The 17,540-nt window shown below is 42.4% G+C and overlaps 1 protein-coding gene across 30 annotated transcripts in view; it reads right to left on the bottom strand.

The window, feature by feature from the left end:
* The window catches only part of DLG1 (discs large MAGUK scaffold protein 1), a 257,330-nt gene that overhangs the window by 106,454 nt on the left and 133,336 nt on the right, over nucleotides 1-17,540 (bottom strand). For 18 of the 30 annotated variants that reach the window (XM_075571128.1, XM_075571129.1, XM_075571130.1 and 15 more), the window contains 2 exons: nucleotides 10,829-10,927; nucleotides 6,346-6,399 (listed from right to left, as the gene is read on the bottom strand). In XM_075571128.1, coding sequence (XP_075427243.1) covers nucleotides 6,346-6,399; nucleotides 10,829-10,927 — 153 coding nt within the window. The remainder of the gene's footprint in view (nucleotides 1-6,345; nucleotides 6,400-10,828; nucleotides 10,928-17,540) is intronic. The other 12 variants (XM_075571142.1, XM_075571140.1, XM_075571144.1 and 9 more) reach the window with 2 other exon arrangements.

Here is a 17,540-nt window from a genome sequence, read left to right as displayed (position 1 = left end):
TATACATTTACACACCCGGGGCGGGTGGATTTAACCTCCGGGCGAGTAAATATTGGCCCAAGCAGCACACGTGTTTGTTTTTTTAAATTTCCCTGCTCGCGCTGAAAAAAAACAAAAAAACTCCCCCTGCCTGACAGCTGATTGGCGCGCGCTCCCAGGCTTTGTGGGCGCGCGGCCAGGCTCTATATGAGCCCGCCCCCAACGAGCAGCCATTTTTTCCCCATGGAGGAAACAGTAAGTACTATCTGTGCCTTCCCCCTGTCCCCGCTACCACCCGTGTCAGCCCGCGGGGCCGGGAGATTGGAGCGGGGATCTCCCCTCAAGTCCCCGCTTCACACTGATCCACGTGTCAGCCCGCGGGTCCGGGAGATTGGAGCGGGAGGGGGGGGGAGCGGGGTCGTGGTGCTGGTCACGGCCTTTCCTCTCTTCTGCCCCCCCCGTGTGTAGAGAGAGTGTGTGTGTGTATGTGTGTGTGTGTGTGTGTGTGTGTGTGTGTGTGTGTGTGTGTGTGTGTGTGTGTGTGTGTGTGTGTGTGTGTAAATGGGGGAGTGTGTGTGTGTATATGGAGGAGTGTGTGTGTGTATATGGGGGAGTGTGTGTGTATATGGGGGGGTGTATATGGGTGTGTGTGTGTGTGTGTGCATATGGGGGAGTGTGTGTGTATATGGGGGAGTGTGTGTGTATATGGGGAGTGTGTGTGTGTGTGTGTGTGTGTATATGTTTGAGTGTGTGTGTGTGTATATGGGGGAGTGTGTGTGTGTATATGGGGGAGTGTGTGTGTGTATATGGGGGAGTGTGTGTGTGTGTGAATATGGGGGAGTGTGTGTGTGTATATGGGGGAGTGTGTGTGTGTATATGAGGGAGTGTGTGTGTGTGTGTGTGTGTGTGTGTGTGTGTGTGTGTGTGTGTACATGGGGGAGTGTGTGTGTGTGTGTGTATATGGGGGAGTGTGTGTGTGTGTGTATATGGGGGAGTGTGTGTGTGTGTGTGTATATAGGGGAGTGTGTGTGTGTGTGTGTGTGAATATGGGGGAGTGTGTGTGTATATGGGGGAGTGTGTGTGTGTATATGAGGGAGTGTGTGTGTGTGTGTGTGTGTGTGTGTGTGTGTGTGTGTGTGTGTGTGTACATGGGGGAGTGTGTGTGTGTGTGTGTATATGGGGGAGTGTGTGTGTGTGTATATGGGGGAGTGTGTGTGTGTGTGTATATAGGGGAGTGTGTGTGTGTGTGTGTGAATATGGGGGAGTGTGTGTGTGTATATGGGGGAGTGTGTGTGTGTATATGAGGGAGTGTGTGTGTGTGTGTGTGTGTGTGTGTGTGTGTGTGTGTGTGTGTGTGTGTGTGTGTGTGTGTGTGTGTATGTATATGGGGGAGTGTGTGTATATGTGTGTGTGTAGTACACCAGATCAGTCACCCCCCCACCTAGTCAGTCAAAGTCACCCAGTCAGTCACCATCTCCCCACCCAGTTCCCCCCCATCAGTCAGTTCCCCCCCTATCTCCGCCCTGTCTCTCCCCCCCGCCCTGTCTCTCCCCCCGCCCTGTCTGTCTCCCCCCGCCCTGTCTGTCTCCCCCTGCCCTGTCTGTCTCTCACCCACACTCTCTCTCTGGGTCTCACCCACACTCTCTCTCTCTCTGGGTCTCACCCACACTCTCTCTCTCTCTGTGTCTCACCCACACTCTCTCTCTCTGTGTCTCACCCACTCTCTCTCTGTGTCTCTCACCCACACTCTCCCTCTGTGTCTCTCACCCACACTCTCCCTCTGTGTCTCTCACCCACACTCTCCCTCTGTGTCTCTCACCCACACTCTCCCTCTGTGTCTCTCACCCACACTCTCTCTCTGTGTCTCTCACCCACACTCTCTCTCTCTGTCTCTCACCCACTCTCTCTCTGTCTCTCACCCTCTCTCTCTGTCTCTCACCCACTCTCTCTGTCTCTCACCCACTCTCTCTGTCTCTCACCCACTCTCTCTGTCTCTCACCCACTCTCTCTGTCTCTCACCCACTCTCTCTCTGTCTCTCACCCACTCTCTCTCTCTGTCTCTCACCCACTCTCTCTCTCTGTCTCTCACCCACTCTCTCTCTCTGTCTCTCACCCACTCTCTCTCTCTGTCTCTCACCCACTCTCTCTCTCTGTCTCTCACCCACTCTCTCTCTCTGTCTCTCACCCACTCTCTCTCTCTGTCTCTCACCCACTCTCTCTCTCTGTTTCTCACCCACTCTCTCTCTCTGTCTCACACCCACTCTCTCTCTCTGTCTCACACCCACTCTCTCTCTCTGTCTCACACCCACTCTCTCTCTCTGTCTCACACCCACTCTCTCTCTCTGTCTCACACCCACTCTCTCTCTGTCTCACACCCACTCTCTCTCTCTGTCTCACACCCACTCTCTCTCTCTGTCTCACACTCTCGATCTGGATATCTTATTTACCCTGTATATCTCAACTGCCCTATACTACACCGACATAATTTATACTGCTTTCTTCCAGATTTGACTCAAGCTTCACATGGAAGACATCGGAACCCCCCCTAACCCAGAAGACAGGTAGGGAACACCTTCCCTCCAATGTATAACATTGCGGGAATGCGGGTACCTGGACATTGAGGGACTGCGGATCAGGTAAGATCCCAGGCGGGATTGCTGCTTTAGATATTATGAAGCGGGGACGTCCAGACACTGGTTAAGGGGTTCAGGAAACTAGTCACTCACACCTGGCTTTTATTTCTAGATCCAACATTTACTTACACACACGTAACAAGGACTAATTGTAGTATAATGTAATACAATAAATACATTTGTCAAAAACGAATGTTCTGACTAGGAATTTATTAAATGTATTTTATTTATATATTTTATTTTAAAGCGGGTTGGGGGCGGGACTAGGGTTGGGGGGCGGGACTAGGTGGCGAGTAGATTTTTTGGTTGGGCTAGTAGATTTTTGGGTGATTTGTCGAATATATATATACAGTGGTCGACAGATCACCAAAAAATCTACTCGCCGAACAAAAAAATCTACTCGCCACCTAGTACCACACGTGTGCTGCTTGGGCCAATAGGAGCTCGCCACGATGTTAAATCCACTCGCCTGGGGCGAGCAAATGTATAGGTTTGTCGAACACTGTATATGTATGTGTGTGTATGTGTGTATATATATTTATATAAATAAAGCAGAATGAATATATATATATATATATATATATATATATATATATATATATATATATATATATTCATTCTGCTTTATTTATATAAATATATATACACACATACACACATATATATATATATATATATAGCACACATTTTAATGCCAGATGTGTCAAAATAAGCCTTTTTATTCACTCTGAAACATTGTTAATGGTTCGGTATTGATACATAAATGTGTGGTGAAGACCTACTCATGTCTCAAATTGCAAAGCCAGTATAACCAACCTCACACTGACGAGACCCACAAGGTCGAAACAGTCTGCCTGTGCGTGGGTTCACTGGCTTTGCATCTCATCCCAGGCTATGTTTAAAAGCAAGCATTGGCTTAAAAGTTCCATGTAAAAATGGTTTTGAGACAAAAGTGGCACTGTGTGCTCATTTGTCATTTCCCAGAATCCCATACTGCAGTGGAAGCAAGGAGATAATGGCGAAAAGCAGGGTTGCAGACCTGTCTAAGAAATGTGAATGTGCTCACAAGTAATATTTTTGAGATTACATATATACTGTATATATATATATATATATATATATATATATATATATATTATTTTTTTAATACAGTAGCATGTTAAGAGCACAGTTGTTTATAAAAAAAAATAAGTCTTGAACCTGTTAATAAATAAAATTGAAGCTGTCAACAAGTGATTACTTGACAGATCAGTGTACAAATGTATCAATGATTTTATATATTAGTTCCAACAACACGCAGGAATAACATGATGATAGCAATACCGGTCTCTAATTACAAGACATACAAAACTTGCAATTAGTGATCAGTATCATTTTTAATTGTGATGAATTCTCAATGCCATTTAATGTACCGTATTTCCTCGATTGTAAGACGCCATCGATTGTAAGATGCACCATCTATTTGGCCCTTACAATTGAGGAAAATTACTTTTTCACTTATCATGGAGAGGTCCCATGGCAGCAGAGGATAAAGTGGGCGGCGGGGCAGGAGAGGTCCCACGTCTGCAGATGGACAGCAGCCGGGAGTGTGGCGGCAGGACAGGTCCCAAGTCTGCAGGTGAATGAAGATAAAAAGACAGTGGGCGAGCGGGCGGGCGGTGGTGCGGAAGCAGGAAATCATAATAGCAGGAGAGCTGAGAAGGAGCAGAGCGGCATAGGGGAACGGTTTGGGAGGTGCACACTGTAACACCGGAAGTTGACCGGTGTCTGACTTCCGGTTACAGTGTGCACCTCCAAAGCCGCTCCCCTATGCTGCTCTGCTCCTGCTCAGCTCTCCTGCCACTGCCGCCGCCGCACGCCCGCCGTCTACTTATCTTCATTCACCTGCAGACTTGGGACCTGTCCTGTCGCACAACCGCCCCACTCCCTCCGCTGACATGGGACCTCTCCTGAAACATGGTAAGTGAAAAGAAGAGTTTAGTACTATAGACACTTTTTATTATTATTTTTTTAAATACATCGATTCTAAGACGCACCCCGATTTCAGACATGTGAAAATCGTAAAAAAGGTGCGTCTTAGAATTGAGGAAATAGGGTATTACAAATTTGTCCGATACAATGGAGATCCATTTTAGGCACAAGTTTGATGCCTAATTAACTATAGAAAGTATGATTGCAGTGGTTGCTTTATTAGTGTTTGTAAAGGTAAGGTATGCACAGACAGCATGTTCTCGAACTTTACTTTGGGTCGCTCTCTCCTGTAGGCTGTTTTTTTTTTTTTTTTTTTTTTTAAAGCGGTTTTAGATACAGGCCCAGTACCAATCAGATGCACATAATATGCACATTTAAATATGAAGAGAGATAAATACAAGGATAGTGCTCCTCACAACAATTCTATTAGAAGTGGTCCACAAAATGGAAATGTTTCAGTAACCCAGATATAAGCCACTAGTTAATTTGTGTAAAATACCAAAGCCCTTTATGCCATCAGAATTAATATGCAGCGGTGTCTGAAACTAACAATTACAAGATGCGTTTAAACCCATAGGCAGTATGTGTTCAATTTATTGATATATACTTTTATTTTTAAGATTTACAGCAACGTAACTGAAAAAGATCAATACATGTCATTTTGCCGTTAGCTTTTCTGTATATTTTAGCACTGAATGGTAAATGTCCTATACTGTAGCAGTGTATGAATTCTCTCATTACAAGTTTTGAAACAAAAATGTCTGCATTTTAATTTGGAGTACTGTATATAAAATGTGAACTCTTCAGTGATGAATGCATACAAAATGAACTTCAAAACAATGCACGGAAGTTAGGTCACTTATGTTGCATATTTTGTCCAAACCACAACATTTAGTGGTTTCATTTTTAGATTTTACGGCTAACCTGTGAGCATAAACCTCAGCATGTCCCACTGTTTCAAGCATCAAACACTAGATAGTAAGCTCTTCTAGCCAAGTTTGCACAGTGCATGTATTGTACTACCATGTATACTGGAATGCTACACAAACCTTTATATCAAAGTATATGGGATATGTATTAATTTATACTGTACATTGGACGTAAATAAGGTCCTTCCGGGAGTCAAAGTGCAAAGCAATGGACTACCGCCTTCTAACACTCAAAGGTTTTAATGTGGTTGCTGAAAACTAAAGCTCAATTCACCACCAGAGAAAGAAAATGAAGATTTTAGTATGAATGCAACTCTCCCCAGCCAGTCGTGAGAATGAGATGTGATACTGTATACACATTTCCAATGAAACCACTGGGAAAAGATCCAAGCAATAGTAAGCTTCACTACAGTAATACTAGAAATGTAATGCACAGCTTTAGCAGCTTTTGTTTCTAAAGAAATAAACAACAAAGAAAAGGCTAGAGTACTATTAGCAGCGCAAAGAACTAGCCATCAGCTAATTATCTTGCTCTTTTGCCTTAGCTCATAATTAGCTGCAAGTAAAATGGATCTACAAGATTGCTTATTTACAAACAGAAACTGTGCTCCTTCAGCAAAATTGTACCAACATGGCATTGCGCATTAGCTTTTTTGAACAACAGAGGTCCCACTATGGAGGTGTAATAGTGCTTGGTATTCCACATCTGTGTACATTTTGCCTTTCAAATGATATTGAGGTCTCACAACGTACAAACAGTTCCATTTGTAAATAATGCTATTATTGACTTATTGAAAGATTGTGATACATTTATTTTATGTGAATAAACTTACATAGGGTGGAGTGTCCAGATTATCTGTGTTCACAATCACTGCTGGCGGATTTGCCTTGGAAAGAAACATGAATAAAAACGGTAAGATTGTAAATAGGTTCTTCACCATCATCATATTCACATTATTTGCAGATTTTCGTGCCTGTTTTACTTTAATTTATTTTTTGTAAAACTTATTGTATAGTACGCACCATAGAGCAGGGGGAGCGCAACCTTTTGGCACTGCCCCCCCCTGCCAGCACTGTCTCTGTGTTCGCGCGTCTCCCCTCCCCCCCCACCTTCCTACGACGTCAAATAACGGCGCAGGTCTTGAGACGTCACATGACCCCCACGGCACCGTTTGACGCCACGTCACCATAGCAACGTTTCGTCTGAGTCAAGGTAAGAGATACGTACAGAGGTCTCGCACTGTCCCCGGCATTTAATTTAAATTCCTTAAGGAAGAGCAAGGGGCCTCCAAGCGCTGCGCCAACCCTCCCCCCCCCCCCCCACCCCCACCAAAAAAAAAAAATCTTGTGCCCCCCCAGTTTGCGCAGCCCTGCCTTAGAGTACACTATTGTGCTGTTTAGTTATTTTCTCTATACTGTACACACCAAAATATGAGACAAAATATGAATTTGAAATTAACACTACAGTTAAAACATTTGTAAATGCCACATTATCTAAAGAATCAAATTACTAGATAATTTGAAAATACTTTTAGTGATAGGAAAATTTTTTTTCAAGTATCAAAAATATTTGCAGTGTTGATCAAAAATGTATATCACCTAATTGTCTATACCAGTGTTTCTCAACAGGGGTTTTGTAGGAACCCTAGTCTCCCCCGCAAGCATCCCTAAAGGGGTCCCTGCAATGTTCAGGTCAGTTCGTGCAGTAATGACCCCTGACGAAGTCCTTAGTGACGAAACACGTAGGGCGTTTCCCAAAGAGGCGAGTTTGTGGCTGACATTACTGCACGAACGGAGAGAGTACCTTGGAGCTGTTGCTATTTTGCTTGGGACTGCTGTCGCTTCTGGGTTTGCAGTTGCCTGCTGGTGAGCAGTAAGAGCTGTGGGAGGTGTATCTGGAGGGAGTCTCTGACCGTGTTGCTGATTATTACATCATCTGGCTGCGATGGCTCCAGTGCACCTTGCTGAACCAACGGATACACCAGAGGTGGCACCAACGGGACAGGCTGATACATTGCCTTCACAGCTTCAAGGCGATTGAGTATATCTCATAAATGCTATTATTTTTACTCTGTTTGTGAGTGCGCTTTTTATATTTTACAATCTCATAAATACTGTTTTATACTTTATCACACTAGGAGTGCGCCTGTTTTTTCTTCTTGTTTTCTGCATATATATATATATATATATATATATATATATATATATATATACATACATATCTATTTATATAGAGCCATTAATGTACATAGCGCTTCACAGTAGTAATACACGTGGTAATCATATAAATAACAAATAAGCGTGTATGTATATATACACATAAACAATACACTGGTTTAAACCCTGCTATATTGTGCTACAGAACATATTGACTCATCATAATGATACAGGCAGTCCTCGGTTATCCAACACAATGCGTTACTCAAAATGGCGTTGGATAGCGAAACGTCTTAAAGCGAAACACGTTTTCCCATAGGAACACTGTTTAAATGAAAGGTTCCGTTCCTGAAGGCATTTTTAATGCTAAAATACTCAAAATATTTTACTTGGGCAATAAAATATGCAGCACACACATACATTATATAGGTTATATACTGTATTATATATAATATAACATAATATATCATGTAATTTAATAATATAATATATTATATAGTATAATATAATATTATATGATATATATATATATATTATATACACAAACAACTTTGCAAAGCGTCGTAAGAGCGTTGGATAAGCCGTTTTGGCGTTGTAAAAATGAATATAGGTATGCATTGCACAGCGTTGGATAAGCCATTCGTTGTAAAGCGAAGCGTTGTAAAACGAGGACTGCCTGTACTAAATAATGAACATCACTTACTGAGGAGAAAGATCTACCAATTTAAATTAGACCGTACATTAAGAGATCCAAAACATTTCTCATAGCTGACTTCGTAAAAGCCTAATTAACAGAGAAAGTAAAATGAGGAAACCAACCATGCCACATATCATGTCTAATGTATTATGTTTTTGGAACAGTGGTAGTTTCTAATCCCCATTTGCCAATACAAACAGAACCTAAACCTAAACATGTGGAGTTTCTTTTGGACATTACCAGCGTTTGTCAATGCAAATGTTTTATAGAGACTGAAGAACATTTCATTAGACGTTTCTGAATTGAACATATCAAAGTGAAAAGTCCTATTATATAATGCGTGTTATACTACTGCTATTTGTAGTTACAGTAATGGTACTGAAGTGTATTTTTTAGGTTATACCATCTTTTAAAGTACCGAAATGATTGCTCTTTATAGATTTAGCAAGATGCAAACTTTCAGCTCCTTAAGTGGGTCACTTCTTCAGATGTATTGACAGGAGAGCCCTGACAGAGCATGTGAAGACGACTTAAATCTTTGTATCATATACAATGAAAAACCATTCCACACATTAACAGCTACCACACAATCCAGAACAAAACCTATAATAATAAAAAAAAAATTCACTTGTATGACAGTACAGGCATACCCCGCATTAACGTACGCAATGGGACCGGAGCATGTATGTAAAGCGAAAATGTACTTAAAGTGAAGCACTACCCTTTTCCCCACTTATCGATGCATTTACTGTACCGCAATTGTCATATACGTGCATAACTGATGTAAATAACGCATGTGTAACAGGCTCTATAGTCTCCCCGCTTGCGCACAGCTTCGGTACAGGTAGGGAGCCGGTATTGCTGTTCAGGACGTGCTGACAGGCGCATGCGTGAGCTGCTATTTTCCTATTGAGCGATATGTACTTACTGCTGCGGCCAAGTTTATTCGAGCATTTGCCCGTTCTTGGCCGCAGCAGTAGCCTGGCGCGCGCCCGAGAGTGACGGGCGCGCGCCGAAGCAGCGGAAGAGCGCCCTCCGATCGGGGCGCTCTCCCTACCGCTGCCGGGTCCGCCGGGTCCCCCGGAACCCCCTGCCGCCGTCCCGCGATCGCGGGACACCAGGGCTCCCTCGGGGAGCCCCTGGACGCGCGTGCAGGGGGCGCAGGCTCCCGAAGACGCGTGACGAGGGGCGGCCACTAGCAAGCCGGGAAATCTCCCGGCTTGCGGTACCGGCCACACTTTAATAAAGTGTGTCGGTAGTGTACTCGCGAGTGTACTTAAAGTGAGTGTACTTAAACCGGGGTATGCCTGTATATCATATTCTAAACACCCATTTTCTTACAGGAAAGAGATCTCGCATCCATAGCCAATTACAAACAAATGCCAACCGAATGCTACAGGTACCACATTACTAGTCAAAAATAAAAAGGTAATGTTTCTATTTGTTTTTCAGTTTGAACCACCTTTTTACCCAAACAAAATAATAAAATCAGTGAATATATTATATATCCAATAAAGAATATCACTTGTGAGCACATTCACATGTCTTAGACAGGTCTGCACCCCTGCCTTTCAACCATTATCACCTAGCATACAGTGCTCCCACTGCAGCAAGGGATTCTGGGAAATGAAATGCAAATGAGCACACGTGTCATCTTTTTCCTGGAATATCCATTCACATAGAGCCCATTTAAGCAAATGCATCGCCGTTCGCACAGCTTTTAAGCACAGCATGGGACTAGCAAAGCAAGTCAAACCACTCACAGACATCTTTCAACCTTAATTGGCATCAGTGTGAGGTTGGTTTATACTTGCTTTGCAATATTTCTAGACTGGGTAGGTTTACCATTACATTTTAAGTTATGGTGGGTGAAAAAGGCAACAAAAAACCTCCACCATTAGCATCTAGCCAATAAAGAATATCACTTGTGAATTGACTTCTTTTGCTAGTCTCATGCTGTGCTTAAAAGCTGCGCGAACGGCGAAAGGAGGAGATAATCACTACTGTAAGTGCCGGCATGGGGTCTCCCACCCCGATCCAGACATTGTCCGCCATTCAAGCTAATGCCAGGTCCGGTCGATTCAGGATATGATAACCCACATCGGCACTTAGTCATTTCCGGCCTTAAATGGGTAGATTTGCTTTAATAATTTAAAGGCATTAGCTACCGAGGCAGCACGTGGTCGTTACCACGAACAAACACGTTTATACTAAAGAAAAAACTGCATTTATAAAGAAACCCGATGTAATGGATTTAATTTTCTTTTGTGATATAACATTTAATGCCATCTTAAAGCTCACAAAATATATTGCATATGTTTAGAAGATATTTTAAGGTAAGAAACAAAACAGGTTATTTTTCCCAATACAAATGCAAAGCTGCAACGTCTACTTGACAGACAATGACTGATTAATGGGAATAATGAACAAATAATAATTAAAAAATAAAATGCAAGGAAGACCTGTGGAGTGGAGGATGGGATGACAGTGGTCTCAGCAAGGACTGGTAGTACAGGGATCACAGGGACAGTGGGAGGACAGGGAGAGCCAGCTTCCGTGGGCTAAAAGAAAAAAGTAAATAATTCAATAACAAAAATAGCAAGTATAGGAGTACAAAAAAAGGAGAAACATTACAGACTGTACTGTTGATGGGATTATTATTGTTTTACCAGGAAGTAATACATTGAGAGATACCTCTCGTTTTCAAGTATGTCCTGGCACAGAGTTATAAAAAATACATGGTTACAATAAAAGAACTGGGTTATACAGTCACTTCACAGACATTTGATGGACAGATAAAGTAGGAAAATTGGGTACAGGGGATAAAGGGCTGGTGAGTTTCAGATAGAAATAGAGCAGCTTTAACGTCAACTAACATCAGCGAACGGCAGCAAACGGCTCACGCCCTTTGGCTGCGCCAAAGGCTGTGCGCCTTTGGGGCAGCGCAGATGTACGCTGGAGTGGGTGAGGTTGAATCTGATGCATCTGTGAACAAAAAGATCTTTTCTTTGTGTCCCCATGGCTCATTAACATTCCAGTGGGTGGGGCTGCCGATTCAACAAAGAACAAGCACAATGTTAACCCTTAGCACGCTGGTCCTGTGCAGAGGGGAGCAGTTCTTGGGGGGGCCCCATCAGGCTGTGCGCCTTTGATTCATGTCATTTAGGTTTCATTTTGTATAAAATATCAGTGTACTAGAATGTAAGCTCTTCTGCAACTACGATACGTGATATCAGCAGTACTTTGCTTACAGCAAACATTGTTCTCATTATTTTAACTGAAGTTAATAATGTTTTTTGTATTGACATTGAAGAGTATGGGATGCGTATGTGAAATTTAACAGTGGTTTTAAGGTTAGCATCCTCATTGCCACATGAGTAAAGAGAAGAAAATGTTTGCTGTAACATCGTAGTTGCAGAAGAGCTTACACTAATACAGGGGTGCGCAAAGTTTTTAACTTGCGCCCCCCCCCTGCCTCCTTACCTCCTGCCTCGCGCCCCCTCTCCTCCGGCGTCAAATGACGTCACTGGGGCCTGTGACGCCACGTTACCATGGCAACGTGACCCCACGGTGTAGTTTGATGCCGGTTAGCATGGCGAAGCGTCGCCGAAGATAAGGTAGGAGAAGCTGCAGAGGCCTCACACGGTCACCCTCGGCACTTAATTTAAGTGCCTTGGGGGAAGAGAGCGGGACCTCTGTAGCAGCCGCGCCCCCATGGAAAAACTCCCCCCCCCTTTGCGCACCGCTGCTCTAATACACTGATATTTTTGAAGGTTTTTTGCCATCTCAAAATGTTTCAGTAAGACAGTGGAAGATAAACAAGTGATAACGAGTACAGAGTTAAAAAGCAAGGTCAATATATCAGACAGTATTAAAAACCACCAATTAAGAGTCTAATGAATTAACTATATTTAGGAGCAGGGAAATTCTGTTGGTATACCAAGAATAGCACTGTAATTAAAGCTGCAGTTCATTTTTTTTTTTTTTTTTTTAATTCAATAGTTTCATGTGGGCAATCTCTAATTACCTAAAGAACTGTATAGCTGCCAGTCAATTCGTTCTCCATGTATTGATCGGCGAAATTTGGCGACATCTTTAGATATGGCATATGTTTTTCATCTGCTTCTGTCATATTCATGAGCACTCCTGCACTGACATGTGCAAGAGGGAGGGCAGGGCTGACAAAGGGGTGTGCCAGGGCTTGTGACAGGATATGAGGGGGCAGTGCCTTAGTAAATGCTTGTTAAAATAGAATACAAGAAAATTGGTCTTTCAAAGTTGTTTTTTTAAAAACAGAAAATGCTAAACGATTTTTTCTTACTACAGAACTTATTTATTAAACACATGCAGGATATTGACTGAACTGCAGCTTTAAGTGGTTAAAACAAGGATTATGGTGCACTCTAAATGAAATTATTAAGAAGGGATTAACTGTTACATTATGATACATTCTATCATATTGCTATTTACGCTGCTAATGTTTAATATTTTATGATTATTTATGTTACTAATGGTTTTATTGATCTGTAATACCCAAACTAATTGCTGAATCATGTCCCAGAAAAATCTTCTATTTATAAAGTGGTATTTGTAGAAGGGATTCAGGTTTCATTTTGTCTGTCAGAAACTATTTTGACTTGACTGAGGGACTCATGTCAGTCTATTTTGTAAGAAAATTGTGAAATCTGATGACTTGTAGGATAAGTGAATTGTTTATAGCACATTTGGGGTACAAAAATGGAGACCATCAATAGCAAGATAAGAATATAGGCTTTGCGCCCAGACATACTGATAAGTATTTTCAATGATATTAATGTTATTGTCTAATTTTCTTTAACACTAACAATGAGACGTAGAGTTTGTCTGCTAACCAGTAGATTTTATAAAGTTTTGCCTAGAAATATTTAAAATCAGAACGATACTGTACATCCAGCACAATGCGATACATGCTATAACGTTCTCCGTCCAATAGTATGCTTTTGTTTAGTTTGTATACCTGCATACCTATAGATGAAGAATCTTGCGGTCATTATGTCCTAAATAAATTAACCGTCAAGAGATCTATCTTCGGATATTTCATTTGGAATTACTAACAAAAAGAATCTAGGAGAATAGACGAGAAAGAATATATATTTTTTAACGCCGAGCCATTACAGATTTCTATTTTGACACCTTTTTGAGCTCTGCTTTTTGACAAAGTATCATAAACAGATCTGTTGCTGTGTTCCAAACAGCACTGTCTATTACTCTGGGAGCTGTAACAATACGGTGTTACACTTCGTAATATAATGTTACATATCAGCTGCAGCATGTCACTGACTGACTGCAGCATAGGGTCAGAAAGCAGGCCTTCAGTTATGCCAGGGGTCAGCAAACTGTGGCTCTTTCTGTACCTAGAGGTGACTAAGTGCAGGCTGGCACTTCCACGCAGGGCCCCCAAAGGAGAGAGAGCTGGGACAACTGGCCCGATGGCTGCTGGGTAAAGCAACATTGTTAAAAGGAGCCCACAGTACTGAGGGGTTGAAAACCTTCCTGCACCTAGGGTTCGGACGTCCCCGCCCCCCCGCCCCCCCTAGATAATTGAGAGTCTCCGCCGGGTTAGATCCCTATGATAGACTATTCTTTTTCTCCATTTAGTCAATTACTTATTTATATGTGAGGAGGGCGGGCGGGGGGTTATTGAGTATTGGATGGGGGAATTGTTTGTGTGTGGGGGGGGGGGAGAATTGTGTGTGTTTGTGGGGAGGGAGGAATTGTGCGTGTGGGGGGGAGAATTAAGTGAGTGGGAGGGGAAGGAGGGAATTGAGTGTGTGGGGGGGGGGGGGGATTGAGTGAGAGAGAAGCGAGGGGGAGTAAATAAATATAAAGGACCAAGCATATTTTGATTTATTGGGCGTTTTTTGCCCAAGGGTGGAAATGACAAATGACAAGCTGTTCGGGAACAGTCCATGAATGAAAGATTAGGGTAAGAACCCTCTGGTGATGCTCTCACTATGCAAGGGAATCCATAGGCAATATAAAAAAATATGTCCATATATATAGAAAAAACGGTATATAATAAAAATAATAAATAATAAAATAATAAAAAAAGATAATGCGTTATAAATTGGAGTCCAGTGGGTATGCCGAAGGTGTGTGTGTGCCTGAATACCCCCACCTCACCTGTGAGCAGCCGTTGGAAAAGTCTCACCACGCCGATGGAACACACTCCCCCACCGGATGATGCACAATGGGGCAAAAACCTCCTCAGCCGTACGTGCGGTAACCCGGTAGGTAAGGACTGGCCGATGGAAGTGGAGACCTGCAAGCAGAGTCTCCCGCCGTCTTACCGGGTGCCAGATGGAATTCTCCGAAGTGTCGGGCCGTGGCTGTCGGTGGGGTAGGTGATGGCTGCTGGCAGAAGAGACAAGACAGGACGATCCACTCCTCCGTGCGATGTCCGTCAGCGATGTTACTTCCCGGTGCAGGTGAGGGGGATGGTTATCGGCTACACACTGGCTGATCCCCAGGGTCTCCACAGCTAGGAGAGGAAATCCTCTTGGTGTTTCACAGCTGATCCGAAATGAAAAATACCGTGGCGTGCTGCAATACTAGGGTGAGAGATCAAAAACGTAGAAGGGAAGTAGAGCACTGCCAAAAAATAATAATCAAAGAAAGGGCCAGTAGCAAAATAATTATTTATTGGGCATTTTAGCCAAAAAAGGGACAAACACACTAATATTTAAAAACTCTGACGCGTTTCCCGCCTGTTCGGGAACAGAACAATGAAGAAACAAAATAAAAGGACTTCTTGTAAGATGCATTTTATTCCCCCACGTACTTTTTCCTTTCCCCAATTCTGTTTGAAGTTTGTCGCATGTTAATTCTTTTAAAGTATATACCTATTAGTCTGTGTACAGTATATGCGTTTGTGGGGGTGTAATCATATTCATGCATTTGTTGCGGTTCTCAAAATATTTTGGACAAAGACTTTTTTTTTTTTTTTTTTAATGGCTTTTCACAATCAGGATTTTTACAGATTTATAACAGGAGCACCAAACGATTGCCAGCTTAGGTAAGCATGCAGCATTAGGCTGCAATTATACTGGCCGCGACGGCGCGTGTGCGCATGCGCGCCACGAAACCACATCCCTGAATCCTATGAGGCCGCCCATCATGCACGCGAGCTTGATGAGGCGCGATGGTGTTTGACAGAAAAATCAATTTGTATTTACAAGCGGCAGCAGCGTCACGTGAAGCTGTTCAGCCAATGAGTGCGAAACGCTCACGTGACATCACGGCCACGCCTCCCGATTTGCCCGGACATCACCCGAAGCACACTGCACGGTAGCACGAGTGACAGGCGTGCGCGGCAAGTATAATCTCAGCTTTATACATCGTCACATACTTTACAGATTAAAATAAGAAAAAAAGAATACAAAAGGGGAATTGCTTCAGTAAATAACATTGCTGGTTTATTGATAAAATCTATTTTTGGATGTTTCATTCTATAAAGACCATGCAGGGGTCTGCAGACACTTGCACACGACTCGACTCAGGAAAGATATACAAAATATCATCTGGATTTAGGCAAAATATTAATCAAGACTCGATACTTTATTTATGACACACAAATGACTTACACCATGGAAGACCGGTTTCCACAGTTTTCAGATCCTCTCGTTGGCTTAATCAGTTAACATACAGTATCCCTTTGTCCTGGTGGGCAAATACAATTGTAAAGCAAAGACTGTTTCTTCAGTGGCATCACAACGTCCAAGGTGTGCTTATTAGGGACCAATGTCCAGATTTACTAAATTGTGCCAAGCCATAAATCACTTTGTGGTCCTTTCAAATGAAAGGGGTGTCCTCTTGTTTTTTAAATAAATTCCAGACATCTTTGTAGCCCTCTGAATGGCAACTAAAACAAAACCAGATAACTAGGAATACTTTAAAGCCGAAATGTGTGCGGATCACCATCTTTTTCTTTTGTTACCCTTTCCAACAGTGTTTTTATGCTCAGGAGGCAACATACCAAAATTATAGGCACACTCATACACGCATTGGGGGGAATGGGAGGAGGGGAAGGGGAGGAGGGAGGCGTACGCTGCTTCTCACCTAAAACTAGGAAAAATTATTACAATGGACATGTAATTAGCGAAATCCCTAATCGGTTTTTAACATTGAATAAAAAAAAATTCAATGCATTAACCATTTTACGTCTTATAAATAAGTTATGTTTACTCCGAGAAATGCCCATACAGTAAGTACTTAACAGAATGTGGTTAATGTAAAATATGTTACAAAAGTGTTTTTTTTAAACTAAAACCAGATATGTCTATTTTATCCCCCAATAAACCAAATGGTCCATGTGGTACATAGAACAATTTGTGCCATAAGAAGAAGAAGAAAGACATCTATTTATTCTTTTCTATGTATTCGTGTTTGCGCCAAGATGAATACCTTTGTAAATAAACTTGCAACAGATTCAAAGGAAAAAAAAAAAAAAACTCTGTATCCATCAGAAAGTACACATTGCATCTGATTACGGCAATTTGTTTCGAGGAATGACGTAGCTCCAAAGTTTAATCGTGTTACACAGAAGTGATTACCAGGAGGAAAAAAATAATTCTTAATAAAAATTTTAAGAAACTACTGTATATCTAAAGAGATTCTTAATCAAGGAGTTAATGGCGGTGGTGATTGCAGAAATTTCCATGGAAGTTGTGTCCTTTAATTTAAATGCAGCCAACATATGGGTCCTGAAATAAATATAACCATCCCTCAACACTATGATTGGACTTTTTGTGGCCATGACAAACAATAAGGTTTTTAATTTTAGTTGGGGATGCCAAATTCTAAGTGCATTAATGAACCTCACGTCTCCTCCACGATTGGGACATGTGTGCGATCACAGGATAATACCATATAAAGTGTGCAGGTCATGGGGCAGGAACATACTGCTTACATAATGACATCACATAACATGAATATCTACGGGCAATGACGGAAACTCGTCAACCACACAACCCAGCATAATACTTGAGGGATTTAAAATCTCTCGAACAGCACATAATATGTACAGCTGAACCCCGCTATAGTGCGCCCCTATATAACGCAAATCTGGCCACCTCTTCCTTCTCTCCTTACTCCCTCCCTCCCTCTCGATCGGTGGCTATTTTTTTTAAAAAAAAA

Source organism: Ascaphus truei, chromosome 14 (assembly GCF_040206685.1).
Source record: "Ascaphus truei isolate aAscTru1 chromosome 14, aAscTru1.hap1, whole genome shotgun sequence".
Lineage (NCBI taxonomy): Eukaryota > Metazoa > Chordata > Amphibia > Anura > Ascaphidae > Ascaphus > Ascaphus truei.
This window is presented reverse-complemented; position numbering and strand designations above follow the sequence as displayed.